General features: G+C 51.3%; 3 protein-coding genes across 3 annotated transcripts; 1 reads left to right on the plus strand and 2 right to left on the minus strand.

The window, feature by feature from the left end:
- Positions 1-4,436: 4,436 nt before the first annotated feature.
- Positions 4,437-5,468, minus strand: B0T23DRAFT_314537 (uncharacterized protein; the record flags this gene model as incomplete). The annotated part of the gene is made up of 1 exon (XM_062834802.1): positions 4,437-5,468. The coding sequence occupies one exon, from the start codon at positions 5,466-5,468 to the stop codon at positions 4,437-4,439; it is 1,032 nt and encodes a 343-aa protein (XP_062694408.1).
- Positions 5,469-6,728: 1,260 nt separating this feature from the next.
- On the plus strand, positions 6,729-7,353 carry B0T23DRAFT_395039 (uncharacterized protein; the record flags this gene model as incomplete). The annotated part of the gene is made up of 3 exons (XM_062838164.1): positions 6,729-6,740; positions 6,903-7,107; positions 7,214-7,353. 3 exons carry the CDS (start codon positions 6,729-6,731, stop codon positions 7,351-7,353), a joined length of 357 nt encoding a protein of 118 aa, XP_062694409.1.
- Positions 7,354-14,967: 7,614 nt separating this feature from the next.
- Positions 14,968-16,355, minus strand: B0T23DRAFT_314657 (Gtr1/RagA G protein conserved region-domain-containing protein; the record flags this gene model as incomplete). The annotated part of the gene is made up of 3 exons (XM_062834818.1): positions 14,968-15,916; positions 15,970-16,071; positions 16,123-16,355. 3 exons carry the CDS (start codon positions 16,353-16,355, stop codon positions 14,968-14,970), a joined length of 1,284 nt encoding a protein of 427 aa, XP_062694410.1.
- Positions 16,356-17,208: the final 853 nt, after the last annotated feature.

The raw sequence follows: 17,208 nt of genomic DNA on the forward strand, positions 1-17,208 counted from the left end.
GACGATGGATGATGAGTAATGGACAGCAGAAAAAACAAAACTGAGGCCTCCAACAGGAAACTGCCGCCTGCGTATACTGTAACTGTATACTGCATATCTAGCAACGGAACCTACCTATAAGAGGTGGACCGGCTATGCAGAGAAGGCAATTTGCATTGCAGAAGAGAGAGAATGGGTGGGTGGCATGCGCACTTCTCCGTCCGCGCAGGCGAAGTACATAGATACTATGGTAAACAAGAACGTAGGTAAAGCGAAGCGAAGCGCTGTCACCCAGGTCTTTGCAAGGTAAAATGGAGATAAGGTTAAGAACTCGAGAGCAATTTCTTCTGCTGGTGGCTTGACACTCCTGTGTAGGTAGTCAGCGCCGCAAAATCATGTTTAAAGGAAAGGCCAGTAAGGCCTCCTTTGGGCTCTTTTGGCTTGCAACTTGAACAATCAGTCTCCATGAAATCGGAATGACCCCAGACGTCCGTTGACACACCCACCTCAATAACCCCACAGCGGTCGCTGAACAGGCCGCAGCCGCTTGAGGCGCTAAACGCTAAAACAAGTGTTTCCTGGCGTCCCCCCCTGCTCTGTGTATTTTTTCTGTTCCATTTCGTAACTTTCGCTTCTTCTTCTTCTTCTTCTTCTTCTCCTCCTTGTCTTTTCCGTTCCATTCCTCGCTGTGTTTTTATTGCCGACTACCGCCGCCATTCAACTCAAACTGTCTGACAACGGTTGCCGTCGACCGGATAAATCGGTCTTTCTATTCACGTATGTCATGAACATGAAGCGCATCGGCAAGTTCAGCACTGCAGGATAAAGTGGTTACTGTTGCACAATTGCTATGAAAGTGGATATACATATGCAAAGGTAAGGGACGGACGGGCATGACGCTATGTATGCAACAGGCCGACAGGCTGACGGGACGGACGATAGCGCAATTGCGGAAGCTGCTATGTATGTACTGTGTTGAGCTTCTCCAGTTAATTAGGAGGACAGAGGGTACGTCGTATGCACAATGGTTCCGGATATTGTAGTCAATAATAGTGTCCGTCGCTGCAAATTCCGGATATTGCAGTCAGCGTAGCAGCAGTAAGCTTCTTTTGTGGGAGGTGTGGAACAAACAAATGATCCACGAAAGACATTCAGCTTCGAAAGATTGCGCTAACGATCCAACACTAGACTCATTCTACGGGAATGTCTCACTGATGAGATTCTGGCCAATTTGACAATAGTAATGTGAATTTTTAGTGTGCCAGATACGATATACCTACACCAACTACGGTAAAAACTAGTTAATAGCACGAGGCTGGACTCTGGAGATCATCGTCGTGACACTACATACGCTACCTAGTCTAGACTTCCATATGTATCTCGACGTCGCTTCGTCTTATTACCGCGTATCGCGGAAAAAAACACGTAGAAAAAAGGATTGGAGGTCGGAGCAACATCCGGTACGGGTTATTTTAGCGCTGTAACCATCGCTCATCTTCTCCATCCCTACGCTATCACCTTGTAAATCCTTCATTCCTCATCACACACTCACCGTGACGGCCCTACCTGTCAGGCAATCTTCCCATCGCCGCATCAATTTCAGCGCACGTGCTCCGCAATAGCAGCGACGAAGGCGGTGAGGAAAAGATCAAGAAAAGTTCGTGCCATCTGATGTCTCTCGTTGTCGTGTGACAATGAACGGAACGGTCCCCGTCCTCGGTGCGTCCCGAACGGCGACCGGAAGAAAAAGGAACTAAAAACCTGAAGACCCCCTTGTTCTTGCTTTTGACTGGCCAGCTTACGCTTCCTTGGCCTTTTTTTTTTTGGGTTGTCCATGGCCACGGACCCCCAGGACCCCCAGATCTCAGTCAGACTCAGATCGACACTTGAAGATTTTTTTTGGTCATGTCTACTGCGGTATGTTCCATATCATGGTTGATCATGGCGTCCGTAAACCATATCTTTCCATCCATACGTGCAAATCGCGGTCATTACAAAAATATTGTCTTAATTTTGCCTTCGAAATCCCGCTTGGCGGACGGTACACAAGTAGTTGGCATGTGAAGTAGGGAAGGATAGTAGTGTATAGGTAGGACAGTTAGCGTGGTACCGTTCCCGTACTGTCACCTCGGCTTTGAAACTTTTCACTTACGGTGTATGCCCGAACTCCGAACGGGCGCGAGGGGTAACGTTACCCTTGTAACAACCATTCATCTTTTCGTCCATTCTTCCTTTCGGAGCCGAAGTTGGAGATCGTCACGTTGCTGCAGACAAGGGGGTTTGAATAACTGCCGAGTCTTTCCGGGTTCACTACGTAGCATCATAAACAATTTTGATGAGAGCAAGACTCACAAGTTACAGCGGGCAACAGACATATCGAGCAGAGAGGTACATGATATTTCGTGCTTGAAAAACTTCCAGATATGATATCCGCAACTTGGTATAACTACTCCAACCTTCATGACAACGTATAGGCCAAAACCACCAGGGTATCTACTACACGTCTCGACTCACTCACAGAGCGAGTATCCAAAGACCCCGAGCCAGCATCCCAGACCCATGATTGATATCATTAAAAAGCAAGGAATTCCCGGTGAGTGAATGCACAGGCCATCAAACACGGAATGAGAACGAGAAAGTCAGGTCGCACAGCAAAAGTGACTCGTCGCTCTTGTTCCGCGCACAATGCGTGGCATTTCCTCCAGCGGCCAGGACACCTTGTTTCAAATCATAGGCCTCTGCCTTGCTTCTCAACCATCCCAACTATGCGAGGCCGGTCTAAGAACCGTTAGGCCATTAGTATGAGATACGGAGAAGCTTTGGCATGCGGTGAGATGAACCACACTTGTTTCCCCGCTGGCCAGTCCCCCTCCCGTATATCCACCGAAACCACCTGGTGGAAACGTCCTCATATCTTGACTCCCCTGACCGAACACACCGGAGGAACTTTGACCTGACCTACGGAAAAACGCAAGCCTGATAGCCACGACACCCTCGGTCCCATCCCGTCTAGCAGGACTCAGCTTGATCCGAGAGTGTATGCAGGACATACGCCGCAGCAGTAATCCTGTCCCCCGAGAGTCTACGAGGATAATCGATAGAGTCGCTTCACCAAATTTGTCCAAGTGTGTCGGTGGTGTTGAGAGGCTGAGAAAGGCCAGAAAGCAAACTTGACACGGCAGAAAGGAGGTGATGATGTTGTATGCCGTTCACTGCTCAGCAGTGAGTGCCGTACACTATCCCGTATTGCCCTTCTTTTTCTGCATCGTGTTTTGGAGAATACCATCCTTGCTTCAAGTCCCCCCTCTGCTCCCCAACCTGAATGTCCCCAGAGCCTCTTGCTGGATCTGCGAGACAGACAGGCTGAGAATCAGAGATCGTTGGTCTTTGTCGACAACCAGTGTCTGCCGGAGTTTGCGATATTCCAGATACGCGGCGGCGGCTAGATGGTGTTGAATCGGCCATGCCATAGAGGGAGGATCCCGAGAACCAGTCTCGTTTGTGTCGGGTGATCCCTCTCTTCCTCTAATCAGGAGCGCATATAATCCGAACGGTGGCGTCAATCGTTTCTTGCTTCGAGTCCGTTGGTCTTCACTTCGACATCAAGTCGTAAGATGGAAAACCCTTCGTATCGTGAGAAGTCGTCTTTGTCGTCGTAGCCGTAGGGATTATATCCATCAACATTAAAGGCCGTAAACATCATCCGTAAGACAAAATGAAAATCCAAGATAAAGGGTAAAGATGGAAACGTCTTGAAGCGAAAGTGCGGTGGGGTAAACCCGTGAGGGAAGCCCGAGACACCGCGAAAGGGGTATCTTCCAAATGCCAGCCTTTTTGAATGCCGTGTACTGCGAGTGGAAAAAGGGGAAAAGAAAAAAAAATTGAAAGAAAGTGAAAGGTAAAAGGGGTAATCTCAATCAAGAAAGTTTCTGTCTCGGGCTTGCGCCGCCGAGCCGTGGGTGCATTGCTGCAGTCTTCTTCTTAAAAGCAAAACACGCAAACCAGCCTATAACCGCCATGATGTAAATGCAAACAGACTACCCGCCCCAGGTCCCTGCCATGTGAGGTTGAAACAATAGGAAAAGCCGATGACCAAGCACACGGTGATGATGATGATGGTGATATCTCAAAGCCAAAGAAACTGAAAAGGCACAAAAAACAAATAGACGCTCGCCCGCTAACCCGTAGTGAGATAAAAGAAAAACCAGTCGGGAGTAGATGCACCAAGAGAGGAGGGGGTTGGTTGAGGAAAGAAGTGTCGAATGTCGCTCCGAATCCATATGCCAAACGGCCAAGTGCCTCTTGGTTGTGTGATCAAATCACCCAGCCGCTATGGGCATAAGTGCCGCGTCCTGGCTTTGTGGATATTCAAGAATCCAGAACACTGGCGATCATGCGGAAGTCGTCGCGGCTGGATAACCTGGATAACCGGTGTCTGTTGTTGCAGACGTTGGTTGTCACATTGTCGTGGTGTACTCCTGATAGCGATCCCAACCGAAGTTGTTAAATCCCATGCTAACTCCGCAATGAGGAGCAAGCATGCTGGGTAGCGGAAGGGGGGCGGAGACGAGCGTAGAGCCGTAGTAGTAGCCGGCCGAGGAGAAAGGCGTGCTGTAGGACGGCGTGCTATAAGCAGGTGTAGGTGAGGGCATTTGCACCTCGCTGACACCCATGCTTGCCCACATGGGGGGGCTGGCGGATCCGGATGATGCCACACTGGGGCTCGACGGTAGGACTCTCCACGACTCGACAGGAGCAGGCAGCGACGAGGGCGTTGTGGGTTGCGACCACCTGCTAACGTTGGCGGGAGAGCTGGGCAACAAAGGAGGCTGACGGACGACATCGACGATCCTAGGCGGAGGCGGCAGCAGCGGCTTGTAGAGGTTCATGACGGCACTCTTGACATCCTCGCTCCTACCATCCAGCAATTCTCCAGCTCCCTCCTCTTCGAGACCTTCCAAAGCCGTCACGTGCGTGGTGAAGACAAACTTGTTGATGGCCTGAACAAAGTCCTCGTGAAGCTTCTTGCATTGCTGATCCTTCTCAGACCAGTCGTACGTACTGGCCTTGGTATTGGGGCAGTGGACGTCCTTGTGGTACTCGATGAGCGACTCGATGGTGTCGGGGGTAAGCTTGAAGGCAACCTCGTTCCTCAGGACCATGTCGACGTGGACGATGTAAGCCTCCAGGTGGATAAGCTGGTAGTTGGAGATGGCCTCAACCAACGGGTTTGAGTCGTTCTTGAGTTTGTCTTCGGGAGCCTTGGGGAGCATGAGCGAAGCCAGGATCCAGATGGCATTCGGTGAGGACAGGGTCTCAGTCAAGCATTTTGTGTGCTGGGGTACGCTGTTGAGAGGCCTCTTGACTTTGTTGATGCGCTTCAGTGTCTTGGTCAACCATGGCTCAACCTTGGAACCCAGCACGACGTTGACGGAAGATGCTCTTGGGGCAAAGGCGGCGGCCGAGGCCGGTAATAGCTGGACTGGCATTATGGCCGGTTGTGAGTTGAAAGTTGGGAGGCTGGTGAGGTGAGGTGAGGTGAGAGACCTGAGTGACAGAGCACTGTAGCGCTTGACGGGAGACGGGAAACACAGGGGGGGATTGAGATGGGAAACGAATAGAATATAAGAAACAAGGTGAGCAAGGTGACGAAGCGGGCAGTCCCAAGACAAGGGCCTAGCGTACTCGCCGGCAACGTCAAATGAAAAGAGAAGAACGGGAGACGAGGGGCTCGTGAGGGAGAAGAAGGAGGGTGAGAAATCTCGTGTAGAAAGTCTGGGTGCTTTGGACGGTGGGGTGTAGTGGGTGTTATAGTCGTACCCGTCGTTGCCGTCACTCGCGCTGTCACCCACTGCCACTGCCCCCCTTCGAGCCCTTTTTTTTCATACTACACCACCAACATCCCTACCTACAGCTGCATGCATAGGTACATTAGTGTGTAGTGTACACGAAGACGGGAGGGCAACCACAACAAGCGACGAGGACACCAGAGCGGAGAAGAGAGAAGGGGGGGGGGGGGGGTGTGTATCTTGAATGCGTCGTCGTTAGTGGCCGGACAAGCCACAAGCCCGGAAGGTCCAGATGGGGCCCGCTACACCGCGCTGGCTGCAGCTGCTGTTGGTTGGCAAAGCTCGCCAAAATCAGAGCATGTTGCCATCGTCAGGAGGCCAGTCAGCGCCGAAGCCTGAGAGGTCACTTTGTGTTTCAAGCCACTTTTCGACAGCCATTCAAGGCCATGGACTAACTCTCATCTCCCAATCTGGCCTGCATTTTCAACCGTATTGATGGAGTAGGAATGGTCAAACCTACCTAGTTAGCATCATCAATCCGGAAAAGAGCCCAGTCCCAAATCCCCGTGCTATCTATCGTATGTTGTATCGACGACGTCGGGTCTGCCTAGTCCATTATCATGGCTCCATGGCTCCCGAGCTAGCTCCGTGTAAAAGGGTAGTCCGGCAGTCAAGCATCTGTAAGCTAGAGTTGGGTTCCAACAGGACGACATTCCAAGGAAGCCAAGATCTCGGGTATCCGGTTTTCCTTTCTTGAAGTTTTTCACAGTCAACAAACTTTTCAACGCTACCGGAGACCACGGGTGACGGGCGGGCGGACAGGGCATCTGAAGAGCCTGGCATCGATCAACTCGACCCCAGATGCCAGGGTTCTCCGGAGCTGTGTGTATACTGTAGCGTACTGTAGAGCCCAAAGTGCGTTCTTTTCAGACTCGCGCGACGCCACTTTCCGTGGCCAAGATGTTGGGATATGTACGTACCTGGAGTCCCGTCGTATGTGTATGTACTGTATAGGCCGGGAACTCCCTTCAGTTTGTCACGTCCTCGCCATTGCGGTTGACAGTACCTATCGCAGTACCTGACTGACTGCGTCCGGGCTTGCGTAACTCCGATTTCCCTCGTCTATCTCTGCAGGCTGTGCTCAGCCATGCATATGCACAATGCTGGATGACAAAAACCCCGACGCACCAAGAGACGAATCGGCCGGTCTCTGGCATGCAACTAGAGCTGAAGACTGCAGATGTCCAAGATGTGGACAATGATGCCAGGAAAAACAGAGCAGCGCCACCGTCAGTCAGCAGGGAGTTAGTCGGTGGTATCCTTGCTATGAAAAATACGCGTAAGTTACATTACGTTTCTGGAAAAACGGAAAGTATGGCTCCGCTGTGGTGATCCCAGAGCGCTAGTGTAGTGCTTGGAGATACGTACCTACCTGCAACCGACAGCTCCCCAGAAGACACCAACGACCCCGCCGATGAATGGCACACAAACCACTACCACCGCGAGCCACATCAAAGAAAAGTACCCCAGCTCACAGTTATTCACATCTGTCACTCCTCATTTACTCGGCCGTGATCATCGATAGGATAATTATGATGCTGGAGGTGATTACAATATATTGACTTGTTCCCCTCGAAGGATCTGAAACATCCACTCAATCCAGGTTTTGGGTTCATAGCCTCCCAGAGCACGTGTGAACGCGACGAGGCTATATCCTCAAATGTGAAATTGAGGCACCAGAAGAGGACTGTCTTGTCAGTTGCCAAGGCTAACTTGCAATATGTATCAGAGCTTTTGCGGGGAAGGAAGCCAACACGAATGTATAATAATGCTTACTCGGTCTTAGGTCATGGCAGATTGGTCTCACTGTCACCGATATGGCTTGGTAAATCATACTACTACGCCGTACGTTAGTTGTGGCCTAGACCTAGAGGAAATGTGCATTTCAAAAAGTACCTTTTGTGAGTTATGATATCAAAGGGGTTTCCATCAACTCGTCACCGACCGGCGATGACATTGGCACAATGCTGTAGCAACCGGCGTGCTTTTGTGACACTGGCGGATCCCAATGGAGTTTTCCGTTCTATCATGTAATATAAAGCCTTTTGATTGTGAGCCGGTAAGAGGGGCTGAAATTATCTGACTAGATCTCTACATGATTGTTGATAGCAGTATGCTTAGCAAGCCGTTGGTCTGATGCAAGCCGCACGCGCGGCTATTAAGAGCAGAGGGGAAGAGGATCCGTATCTGATGGACACTAGTATCTTTACTGCTGTAAATGGTGAGCTGCATATGACTCGTAGGAATGTCTGGTCTGCCGTAACACACCATCTTCAAGGGTTGATCCACATCGTGAGATTATGCAAAGCTCCCACTCGTGGAAGTGTCGAGTCGCCTTGACACTGTCAACCAGTGGGAGCGTCCGCTACGATTGCTGAAACGCGGGGCGAGATGAACCTAGAGTGAACCCAGAGTGAACAGGATACCTTAACCTTAAGAACGGGCGTTGAGGTATCCTGAAGAGGATATGGCATGATTAACTTGTCGCCCAGTCGATCGTCAGAGGGCGCAATCGCTTGCTCCTGTCCATAAATCCTCAACTCCCCAACATGAAACGCAACAAGCGCGCTGCCAGTGGGCCTGGACGCTCCTTTTCCCTGGAACAAAACCGCCTTCTCGATGCTTGCTTCTAGACCCAGTCTGCCAGTGATCTCTTCGCCCACACCTTCTGACCAGATCCACGATCATCTACCGAAAGGTAGTGTACTGCTTGCATACGCCTGGGGCCGGCTAGTGGTCCAAACCAAGCAAGTCATCGGGAGGGGTGAGAAACCAAAAAAGTAGCTCAAACTGGAGTCATTGAGGACTTGTCTGCCGGCTTGACCACTCATTTCTCCCCTCTTCTTCTCCTCATAGACACCCCTGAAGGAGTTTTGGAGTAAGAATGATCCAGGAGACTCCCAGCTTGGTCTATAGCACGTGTGGATCAAAGACAGGGAATGTCCCAACGGCAATAAAGGTGTGAAAAAGGTACAAAAGGGTAGGAGGGTTGGCGTCAGCCTGTGAGAGAGCGTATGTTGGGATATGACCAGAAGCTGCCATGCTAGTGCGGGAAGGTGAGCAAAGGTTGTTTAAGTCAGACCCCTGTTTTTGAGCCTCATTGGCTGGAGCTCTGAGCGCCCTCGGCCTCCATCAAGAGAAAAAAGGCCGACATTGGAGCATCTCATTGGTCTGAAAAGGAGGAGAGGAACGAATGGGTGGCCCCAAAAGGCGAGATATTCACCCATGAATCATCTGAGAGGAGAGAAATTTGGTGAAAATGAGAAAATATAAAGCCATGGATTTGCGGCAGCAAGCCACAAGAGGAGCGCCCACTTGGTGTCGAGGTGGAAAAAGTCCATGTCTTGATGACGAGAACACAAAACTCCAAGTTTCTGGAGCAGTGGAGGGAATATGTAGAAACCCGTTGCGATTGGAGAGTCACGGCATATGATCATCTCCGAGCTGTACTATGTATAACCAAGGCTTTGGTGCCTCTTTTGGGGGATCCGACATGACGACAGAAGAATGTCTCATATGGCACCACCGGAGCCATGAATCAATCTTTTTTCACCACGTCCACTGGGGCTTCGAGACTTCCGTAGTGCATAGCAACCTCGAGTCTGGCCTCGCGATATGGAGCCTGGGAGTATCAGACATGGGGACACAGTGGACCGCTTGGTTCCTGGCTCCGTGGGTTTCGTACCCCCGATCTCGCTGTGTCTTTCTTCGTCTTGGGGGGGGGGGGGTGCAGCAAGCGGCTGGAAGCAACGAAACAAGCAAGGGAATCGAGCCCGTGGGATTGGGTAACATGTGAGTAGCTCCGCATTGTTCGCTACCATGAGGGAGACCTGAACGGCTGTCCTCTCGTGGAAGGCCGTTGAGGGTGTAGGTCGAAACAGTCCTAGATGCGCCCTCGTGGCGGCAAGTAGACACAGCTCGGCAGGTATTGGTCTAGGGCACTTGATGCTGCGCTGCCATTGAACGGGTGTTGTCTTGGTTGCTCACGTTGCCCACTTGAGAGGCGACCAAGGCGACCTGCGACCACCTTTGTGAGGTTTCTCCCACCCTGGATCTGTCTAAATCCACTGGACGGGAACGGGGATGGCAAAAGAGAAGGGGGCTGTGCGGCCAGGAGCGGAACGAGATGCCAACTGCAGAAGTATGCAACGGCAGAAACGAAACAGACAATGCGCATTGTGCATATTGGGAACGAAGAATGAAAACCGACAAGTTGAAAGTGAAGAAGTTGTCGTTGGTGGGTGTTGCAATCGACCAGATTCCTTCCATAACAAGGTCAACTCTCCAACCAAGTATAGTTGGAAGCTGAGAGGGCAGCCACGATTGGCTTGGCACGCTTTCATGTGCTTGGTCTTGGCGCGTAACGGAGATCAGAATTACGGTATTGACTGTGAAATTGTCAGCCAGCGCCAGGCGGTAGTAGGTGAGGCGATAGACCCGCCACTTGCCGGTTTGCGTGCGGATTTCGACCAGTGGGCGGCTAGCTTCCTTTATTCTGGGGTCTGCGCTAGTCCATCGCCCATGCTCTTATTCAACTTTGTAAGTTGTTTCATCATGCGAAAATCACAAGCAAGGCTCAAATCGGAAGGGACGAAACCGTGATGGGGACGGAATCGGAGCATATTGAAAAGGGACGACGCACATGGCTATCACGGATGGAAACGGCAGCCCCAGTAATCTGCCGGGACGAACAGCATGGGGTGGAAAAAAAACCCCTGAACCGCGCCGTCCTGGTCTGGTGACGACTCGGAGCGCCAGAAGAGTCAGTCACTTGACCTTCGGCGCAAACTGCCCATCGCGGGATAATCCAAGATAAACGAGAAAATTTACGCGACAATCAACCTGATCGGACCTCGTCGTCGTCGTCCCGGCCATGGACCTTGATCACCTGGAGAAGCCAATTGCATGTTTTCCGTTGTGCAAGTATTATCTGTGCTGCGACCTGCGCGCCCATGCGACTTGTCCTTGTCGATATCCTCTTCCTCCATTCGAGGACCAAGACGCCTCGTCCCTTGACACAATTCCACTGAGTACACACCCTCACTCCCCTCAAGCCCGATGTTCCCTAGCTGCTACAGCTTGGCTCGGCCGAATGAACTCGGGGAAATGACGGGGTAAAGACGGGGGTGGTTCTTGATTCTCATCTCCATTTGTGTGCTGGGCTAACTGGGAGGACGACTGCAGGGCCGATCTGTTCTCACGGGACTAGCACCGCCGATGTGTATCCAGTCACATATCCAGCGCGGCGGGCGTGAACGCGAATCTGAAGCACGACTGCATCATACATCCAGTGAGAGAGCAAGCCGAGCAGCCGTTGACTCATACCCAGCACCGCGATCGATATTAGCACGGCGCGACGACGAGGCTATTGGACCGCCGGAATTCTTGTATCCTTAACCTCGAACGGTCAGCCAGGACCCATTGTAGTTGGCTGCAGGCGGACGGACCATCGGGCTATGATAATACCGGTGGCAAGCCTCTTGTTGAGCTCCATCCCTCAATGAAATGGCGGACTCTCCAGCGGCTCAGGTCGCTATCTGGTGCGTTAACCCCAACACCACCAGTTGGAGTCCTAACCACGATAACTGGAGGATGGCTTGAAACTTGAGGCCAGTGAAGGGAAGGAGAGGTGGACGAGCCGTACGTGTGCGTTACACGCACGACACTTCCAGCATCTGCCCCTTTCAGAGAGGCTTTGCGCCGTACCTAGTCAGGCGATGTGAAGAATTAGTCCGGACACGCTTATACCGAACCAGACCCAGTGAGTGTCCGGGCTTTTGTTCAAATCGCCTGCTAGAACTAGTGTAGTGTATGGACGACTGTCCACGAATAACACCGGCTCCATGTTGATCGACGAGAGCGGCGAAATCGGCAAGGTGTGGAGGTGTGGCGCAGGCCTGGCGAGCTGCGTTTCATTGGGGATAGAGGAATGCAAGACGCGTCGTGCGCGTTTCAATGTAAAGATCCGCTCGGTTTTGCGAACACTCTTTTGGTGGTCGGTCGTCAACCAGGCGAGCCAGTGTCGTCGGAATGCCAAGCCATGACGTCATAGGTAGCCCCTCTACTATCAAGACGGATCTTTAAGCAGTGAGCCCTAGCCACATCCATGCGAAGCTGAAGATGGCCTCATTGAGAGTCGGAGTCCTCACGAACAACTCAGCGTCCAGCGCATGCTGGTGACTCGCCAGCTAGGGCGGTGGGTATGGGCGTTGGAGGTTCTCTGGTTGTCCACAAACTTTTCCAAACTTTCCAGGGCTGTCCATGAAGCAGAAGCTCTTCTATGGAGCGGTGTGGCTGCAAGTGCCGAGGCTTGAAACATACATTTCCATTCTGGCTGCCTGCGCCTCGATATCTTCGGAGCTCGGCAGCACCACTGGTCACGGTGTCAATCTTGCCGGGGTTTCCTCCACGTTGAGATGAAAAAGTCCCTGCACGGGAGATCGTAAAAGAAAGCGCGTGTTGGACTTGGAATTACCATCGCCCAAGTCTAACCTTGGTTCGGATATATCCGAAAGGGGAAAAGGGCAACACTGCGTATCTGTGAGCATCGCTTCGCTTCGGGATGGTGGCCAACTTACCGGCCGGCCGGTAGGTGGGGCGGCCGCGGCGGGGCGGGAGGCAGCCCTTGACGTGGCAGCCGCCGATGCCATCTCTTTTCCGCCACAACTACGGTGACACTTCTCGAAAGTGTCGCTCGTCCGATGTCACTGCATACGTAAGCAGTTCGGTTTTTGCGCCTCATTCTCTGAACTTGAACGATTTCCAGACTTCAGGGTCCAGGGTCCAAGCACATCGAGTGATGAAAAGTATATTTAGATTTCGGCCGCCGATTGTGTGCACTAACTCAGTGTCACACAATACCCACCAAACATTGTTAGTTCATACCCGAACTCTCACCGCGCACTCCATGGCAATGCCACATACGTTCGGAAGCGATCTATCTGACTGGATCACTATTGTCTCCATTAACTCAAAGTGGTTGGTCTAGATCAACTCCATTGTGATCGCTTGGGTTCGGTGACCCGGGGCGCTCGAGACCGTACACTACAAAAACGGGGCAGTGACGGGCTTGGCCGCGGAGTCAGGCCGCTGCTGTTCCTACTCGTTGCTCTCTTGCTTCATTTACCTCGATCAAGCTAATGCTGATGCCATCGGTAATCAAGACCAACCCAAAGATGGAGGAGGGGGTTGAAGAGAGAGAGAGAGGGGGGGGGGGGGGGTGTAGAACTATGCGATGTGCCCGACGAAGAGGAACCCGGGATCGGCGACATCGGGAAACTCATCATCACTTACAGCTGAAATCAAACTTTCGCCCTTGCTCCCTGTTCGTAAGCTTGCAAGTTAACAAGTTGACAAGTAGACAAGGCAGAGCTGTATGCCTATTCGGTTGTCATGCTGTCTCTCACTGACTGATGCTAGTATCGACTAATCAAGGATGCCAGGGATGTCAGATCATCAAATGAGAAATAGGTATTCGGCTTTGAAAGCATATGCCAACCTGCCATACAGACAGACAGGCGGGCAGGACAATGTGATAAAACGTGGTTAGGCCGTTCGTCGTTCAGAACATTGCTTTTGAGTTCTACCAGTTCTTACTGGCAAGGCCGCAAGCCACAAATGCGCAAAGGGCAATGACTGGGTGCTGCCTACCTGAACTTAGTGCTCACTCCCTGCTGCTCATGCTGACAGATGTTGGCGTTGGCGTATGCTTAGGAAATAAGAGTCTCGGTGGTGTCGGTGTCATTGGCGAGTAGTGTTTCGGCAAGCTATTTGTGAGAGATAGATGGGTGGACTGGTGATGACATAGTTGTCCGCGTATCATGTGATTAGCATAGATACATGTGCTCGGCAAGACGCTCTCGAGGAAGAGAGACGGCGGCGAGGGTAGAATAACAGTCAACGATGCGTACATCGCCGCTATGGAATATATACCAGCCGGGGGTTCACTATTCATTGACTAGACATGCGTCCGCTGCTTTTACTCTGGATAAACCGTAATAGTAAGTCGTCTCAGAAGACCAAAGCAGTCTAGGTAGTTACCTAGAAGAAGGCACTTCATTTATTGAGGTCAAGAGTTGCAGCCGGAATGAAAACTACATTTAACTCATCTGGGCTGACTTTGAATCACATACTTTTTAACTCTCTTCCAGTCTAGGCTGAAACCACGTATTATCTATTGTAGGTCTCGCAAAGTACATTCCTAGAGGTACTTCAACCGAGACGGGATGTTGCGAGAGGTATTCAAGCAGATATCGCATTCATCTGCAAAGCAAAAGGCACGAAGTCTAGTAACTTTTATCAACAAAATAACTTGCAGTCAGGGCGGAGAATAAGGCAGGAGGAAACCAAGCTGGTGAGCCTGGCGATCTTATGATGTTTCTCTGTATACTGTACTTGCTACCTTCTCCGTTCAACTCTACTATCTCAACTCCGCATAGTTAAAAGTCGCGATGCACACAGCCAAACAAGTACCATCCGTCATTCCACTTCATTTGAATGTGCTTGATGAAGCCTTCAAAAGCGTGACCAACAATCAGACCGGACGCAGGTGGTTCCTGCCAGTCACCATGTTCCATCTCCGTAATCATTAAGATGGTAGTTGCGATGGAAGAGTTCGGTCTATTACGACCCACCGCTCCTGCCACATCGGTCGTGGGATTCCCGCGTGAATAATGGAAGGCACGGCAGATGCGAGTTGGGTAGCCGGTACCAATATCAGTTACTGCGTAGTGTGGGCAGATGATGCATCGCCCGGGCAAGAGAAGAGCAAGCCAACATCTTATCATTTCGTAATTTTGACCGTCAAAAACTGCAAGTAGCGACACAAAGTCCCACAATGATTTTACATGTAAAGCGTCTCTTCTTTGATAGCCTAGAGAACGCGGGACTTTCTGAATTTATATGTGTCAGTATACCCACACACTCAGCTGTTGATTCGCTGCCGTTGCGTTATTGACAACAGTAGTAGTTGGAGCTGACTATAACAGGATAAATATGCTTGTTTTTTGTATTCTTTACATCAACGACAAAAGCTAGGATATAATTCTTCATCAAGGTAGCCTTCCGCTCCAAGCCTCTTTTCTTTCTATTTGATCATCTCAGCTTTTCATTGACGGCCTCAAACACCCGGATGAAATCCCTAACGACCATCACCCACCATCCCATGGCCATTCATCACCCCATTCCCTCCAACAGCCGTAACACCCCCTGGCACGGCTGTCGGCGTCATCTTGGACTTTGTAATCTCAAAGAACTCCGTCAACCCCTTAACAACAACGTCCACATTCATGTTGATCTGCGGCATCTTCTCATAGCTGCCCTCCTTCATGATAGCCACGAGCGCCAGGAACCTATCCACCTCGCGGAGCATAATAGGACGTTGCGCATCCGCCAACACCATGCCGCTCTCGGCCCATTCGCACGCGACCTGGTCCTCGAGCTTCTGCTCCCAGGGAGGGCCCTCGAGGCGCTTGCGCCACTCCGGGGTCCGCTGCCAGCTGCCGTATACCTCGGTGAAGTCGATGATGACGTCCACGTAGTCTGAGCAGATCTCGTACGATGCCATATCCTCGGGCGTGCTGTCGGTGGCGATGTAGATCTTGGTGTTGACGTCGAACAGGTAGGCCTTTTCGAAGCGGCAGGTCCGGCACAGGTTGGTGAGAATGGCCTCGAGCTGGCCAAGGCGGGGGATCAGCTTCTGGATAACTTTACTAAAGGCTTCGAAGATGCTGTGGTTGTAAATACTGGTGAGGTGGAAGTTCACCGGTGCGTTCTCAACCCCTTGGTCCGACAGCTCGTCCTGGATGCGGATGGTGATGTCGCGCTGGATGTCTAGCTTATAGTCATCGGAAAGGCCGTCGACTTTGTGGATAAAAACTTCGATGTTGATGTGCTGGTAGCTGCGCTGTAGGTGGAGAATAGTGGCATTAAGGCGTGCAACGGCTTCGAGATAATCATCTTGAGCGTCAATGACCCAGATGAGAGCGCCAATCTCGCCGAAAATAGCGTCCATGTCGAAGGGGAAGGCGGGGTTGTCAAAAACATCGATTTGTCCAGGGAAATCCCAAACTTGGAACTCCATAAACGAGCTGTGATCCGTTTGTCAGAAGAAGAGACCGAAAAGGAAGGGAAAACTTCTCACTTCAAACTGTCTTTTTGGATCCTAGCTGTTGACTCCAAGAATAATGTCTCATTTGGCGGTAGCTTGTGAAAAACGACGCTTGATATAGACGATTTTCCACTCCTGTCCATGTGTAAGCGCAAGTCGCGATCCTGATACGCACGACTATCATACCTTCGCTGCCCCATTAGGAGAAGACGGGGCTTGCCCTTGGCTTGAGGGACTGCTATCGGTTCAGGTACCTTGACACCATCTTTGAGATTTTGTTGAACTCGTTGTCGATTCTGCTCATAAACACGATGAAGATTTAGCATTGCCCTGCTAGGACGCTTGGAAACACATGGTGGTCGTGGCTCAGTGCTGGGATCGAGGAGAGCTTCACTGCCTCGTCTGAAAGCAGATGCCATGATGAAAGAAGCCAGTATGGGGGTAGAATGAAGGAGCTGTGATGGCTTGAAGACCAGATATGACGACCTCGAAACGGATATTACTCGGTGAGAAAGGGAGGCCGTGTAAAGTCCCTTGTGTCTCGGCGACCGAAGCGACACTATCGACAGCGGTGATATGGACAAAAGACCGGGAGTATCTCAACAGCTGAGTATCGCTGAGGCACTAGCTTGTATGTCCCCTGGTTTGTTTGATCATCCAGGGGTAGCTTCTCGCGGATTGGGTACCAAGAAGCACAATGCGGTTCAGACATCGATAAGTGGCCGCTCGAGTGACGACAGAAACAGGGACGGGAAGCCGTTATTTGACGCGTTTATAGCCATTCCCATCAAATGCCGGTGCCAAGCCCAAAGTGACAAGATGACGCTGGGCAACCAGCCTCTGTGTTCAAGAGTTCCGAGTATAACCCAATTTTTGGCGAACCTTGTTGCCTTGTACTTTCGGAGCAAAAGACCACCTGAAGTATGTGTCAGGCGTTGCTGACGGAAAGATACGGGCAGAAGGAAGAGGTGGCTCATTTTCCAAGGTGATACAACGACGGAAATGGCTCGGCACATACAATGACCGACAGCCATGGCGACGAGGTGACTGGCCGCAGAACGGACCAAGAGAAACAAGTCCTTCTGCAAACTATTGGAGTAACATGTCCAAGGGATGCAAGATGGGACTGGACGCATGGAGTTTGTCGAAGATCGCTGAGCCGGCTGGTCATGTGGTGACTAATCTTGGTTTGGCGTGACAAACTTTCCCAACGTCCAGACGGCACCTCATCCATCTCTAACCGACACCACTATCCTCCCTCAAAATCCGGTA

Source organism: Neurospora hispaniola (genome assembly GCF_033458365.1).
Source record: "Neurospora hispaniola strain FGSC 10403 chromosome Unknown B0T23scaffold_3, whole genome shotgun sequence".
Classification (NCBI taxonomy): domain Eukaryota; kingdom Fungi; phylum Ascomycota; class Sordariomycetes; order Sordariales; family Sordariaceae; genus Neurospora; species Neurospora hispaniola.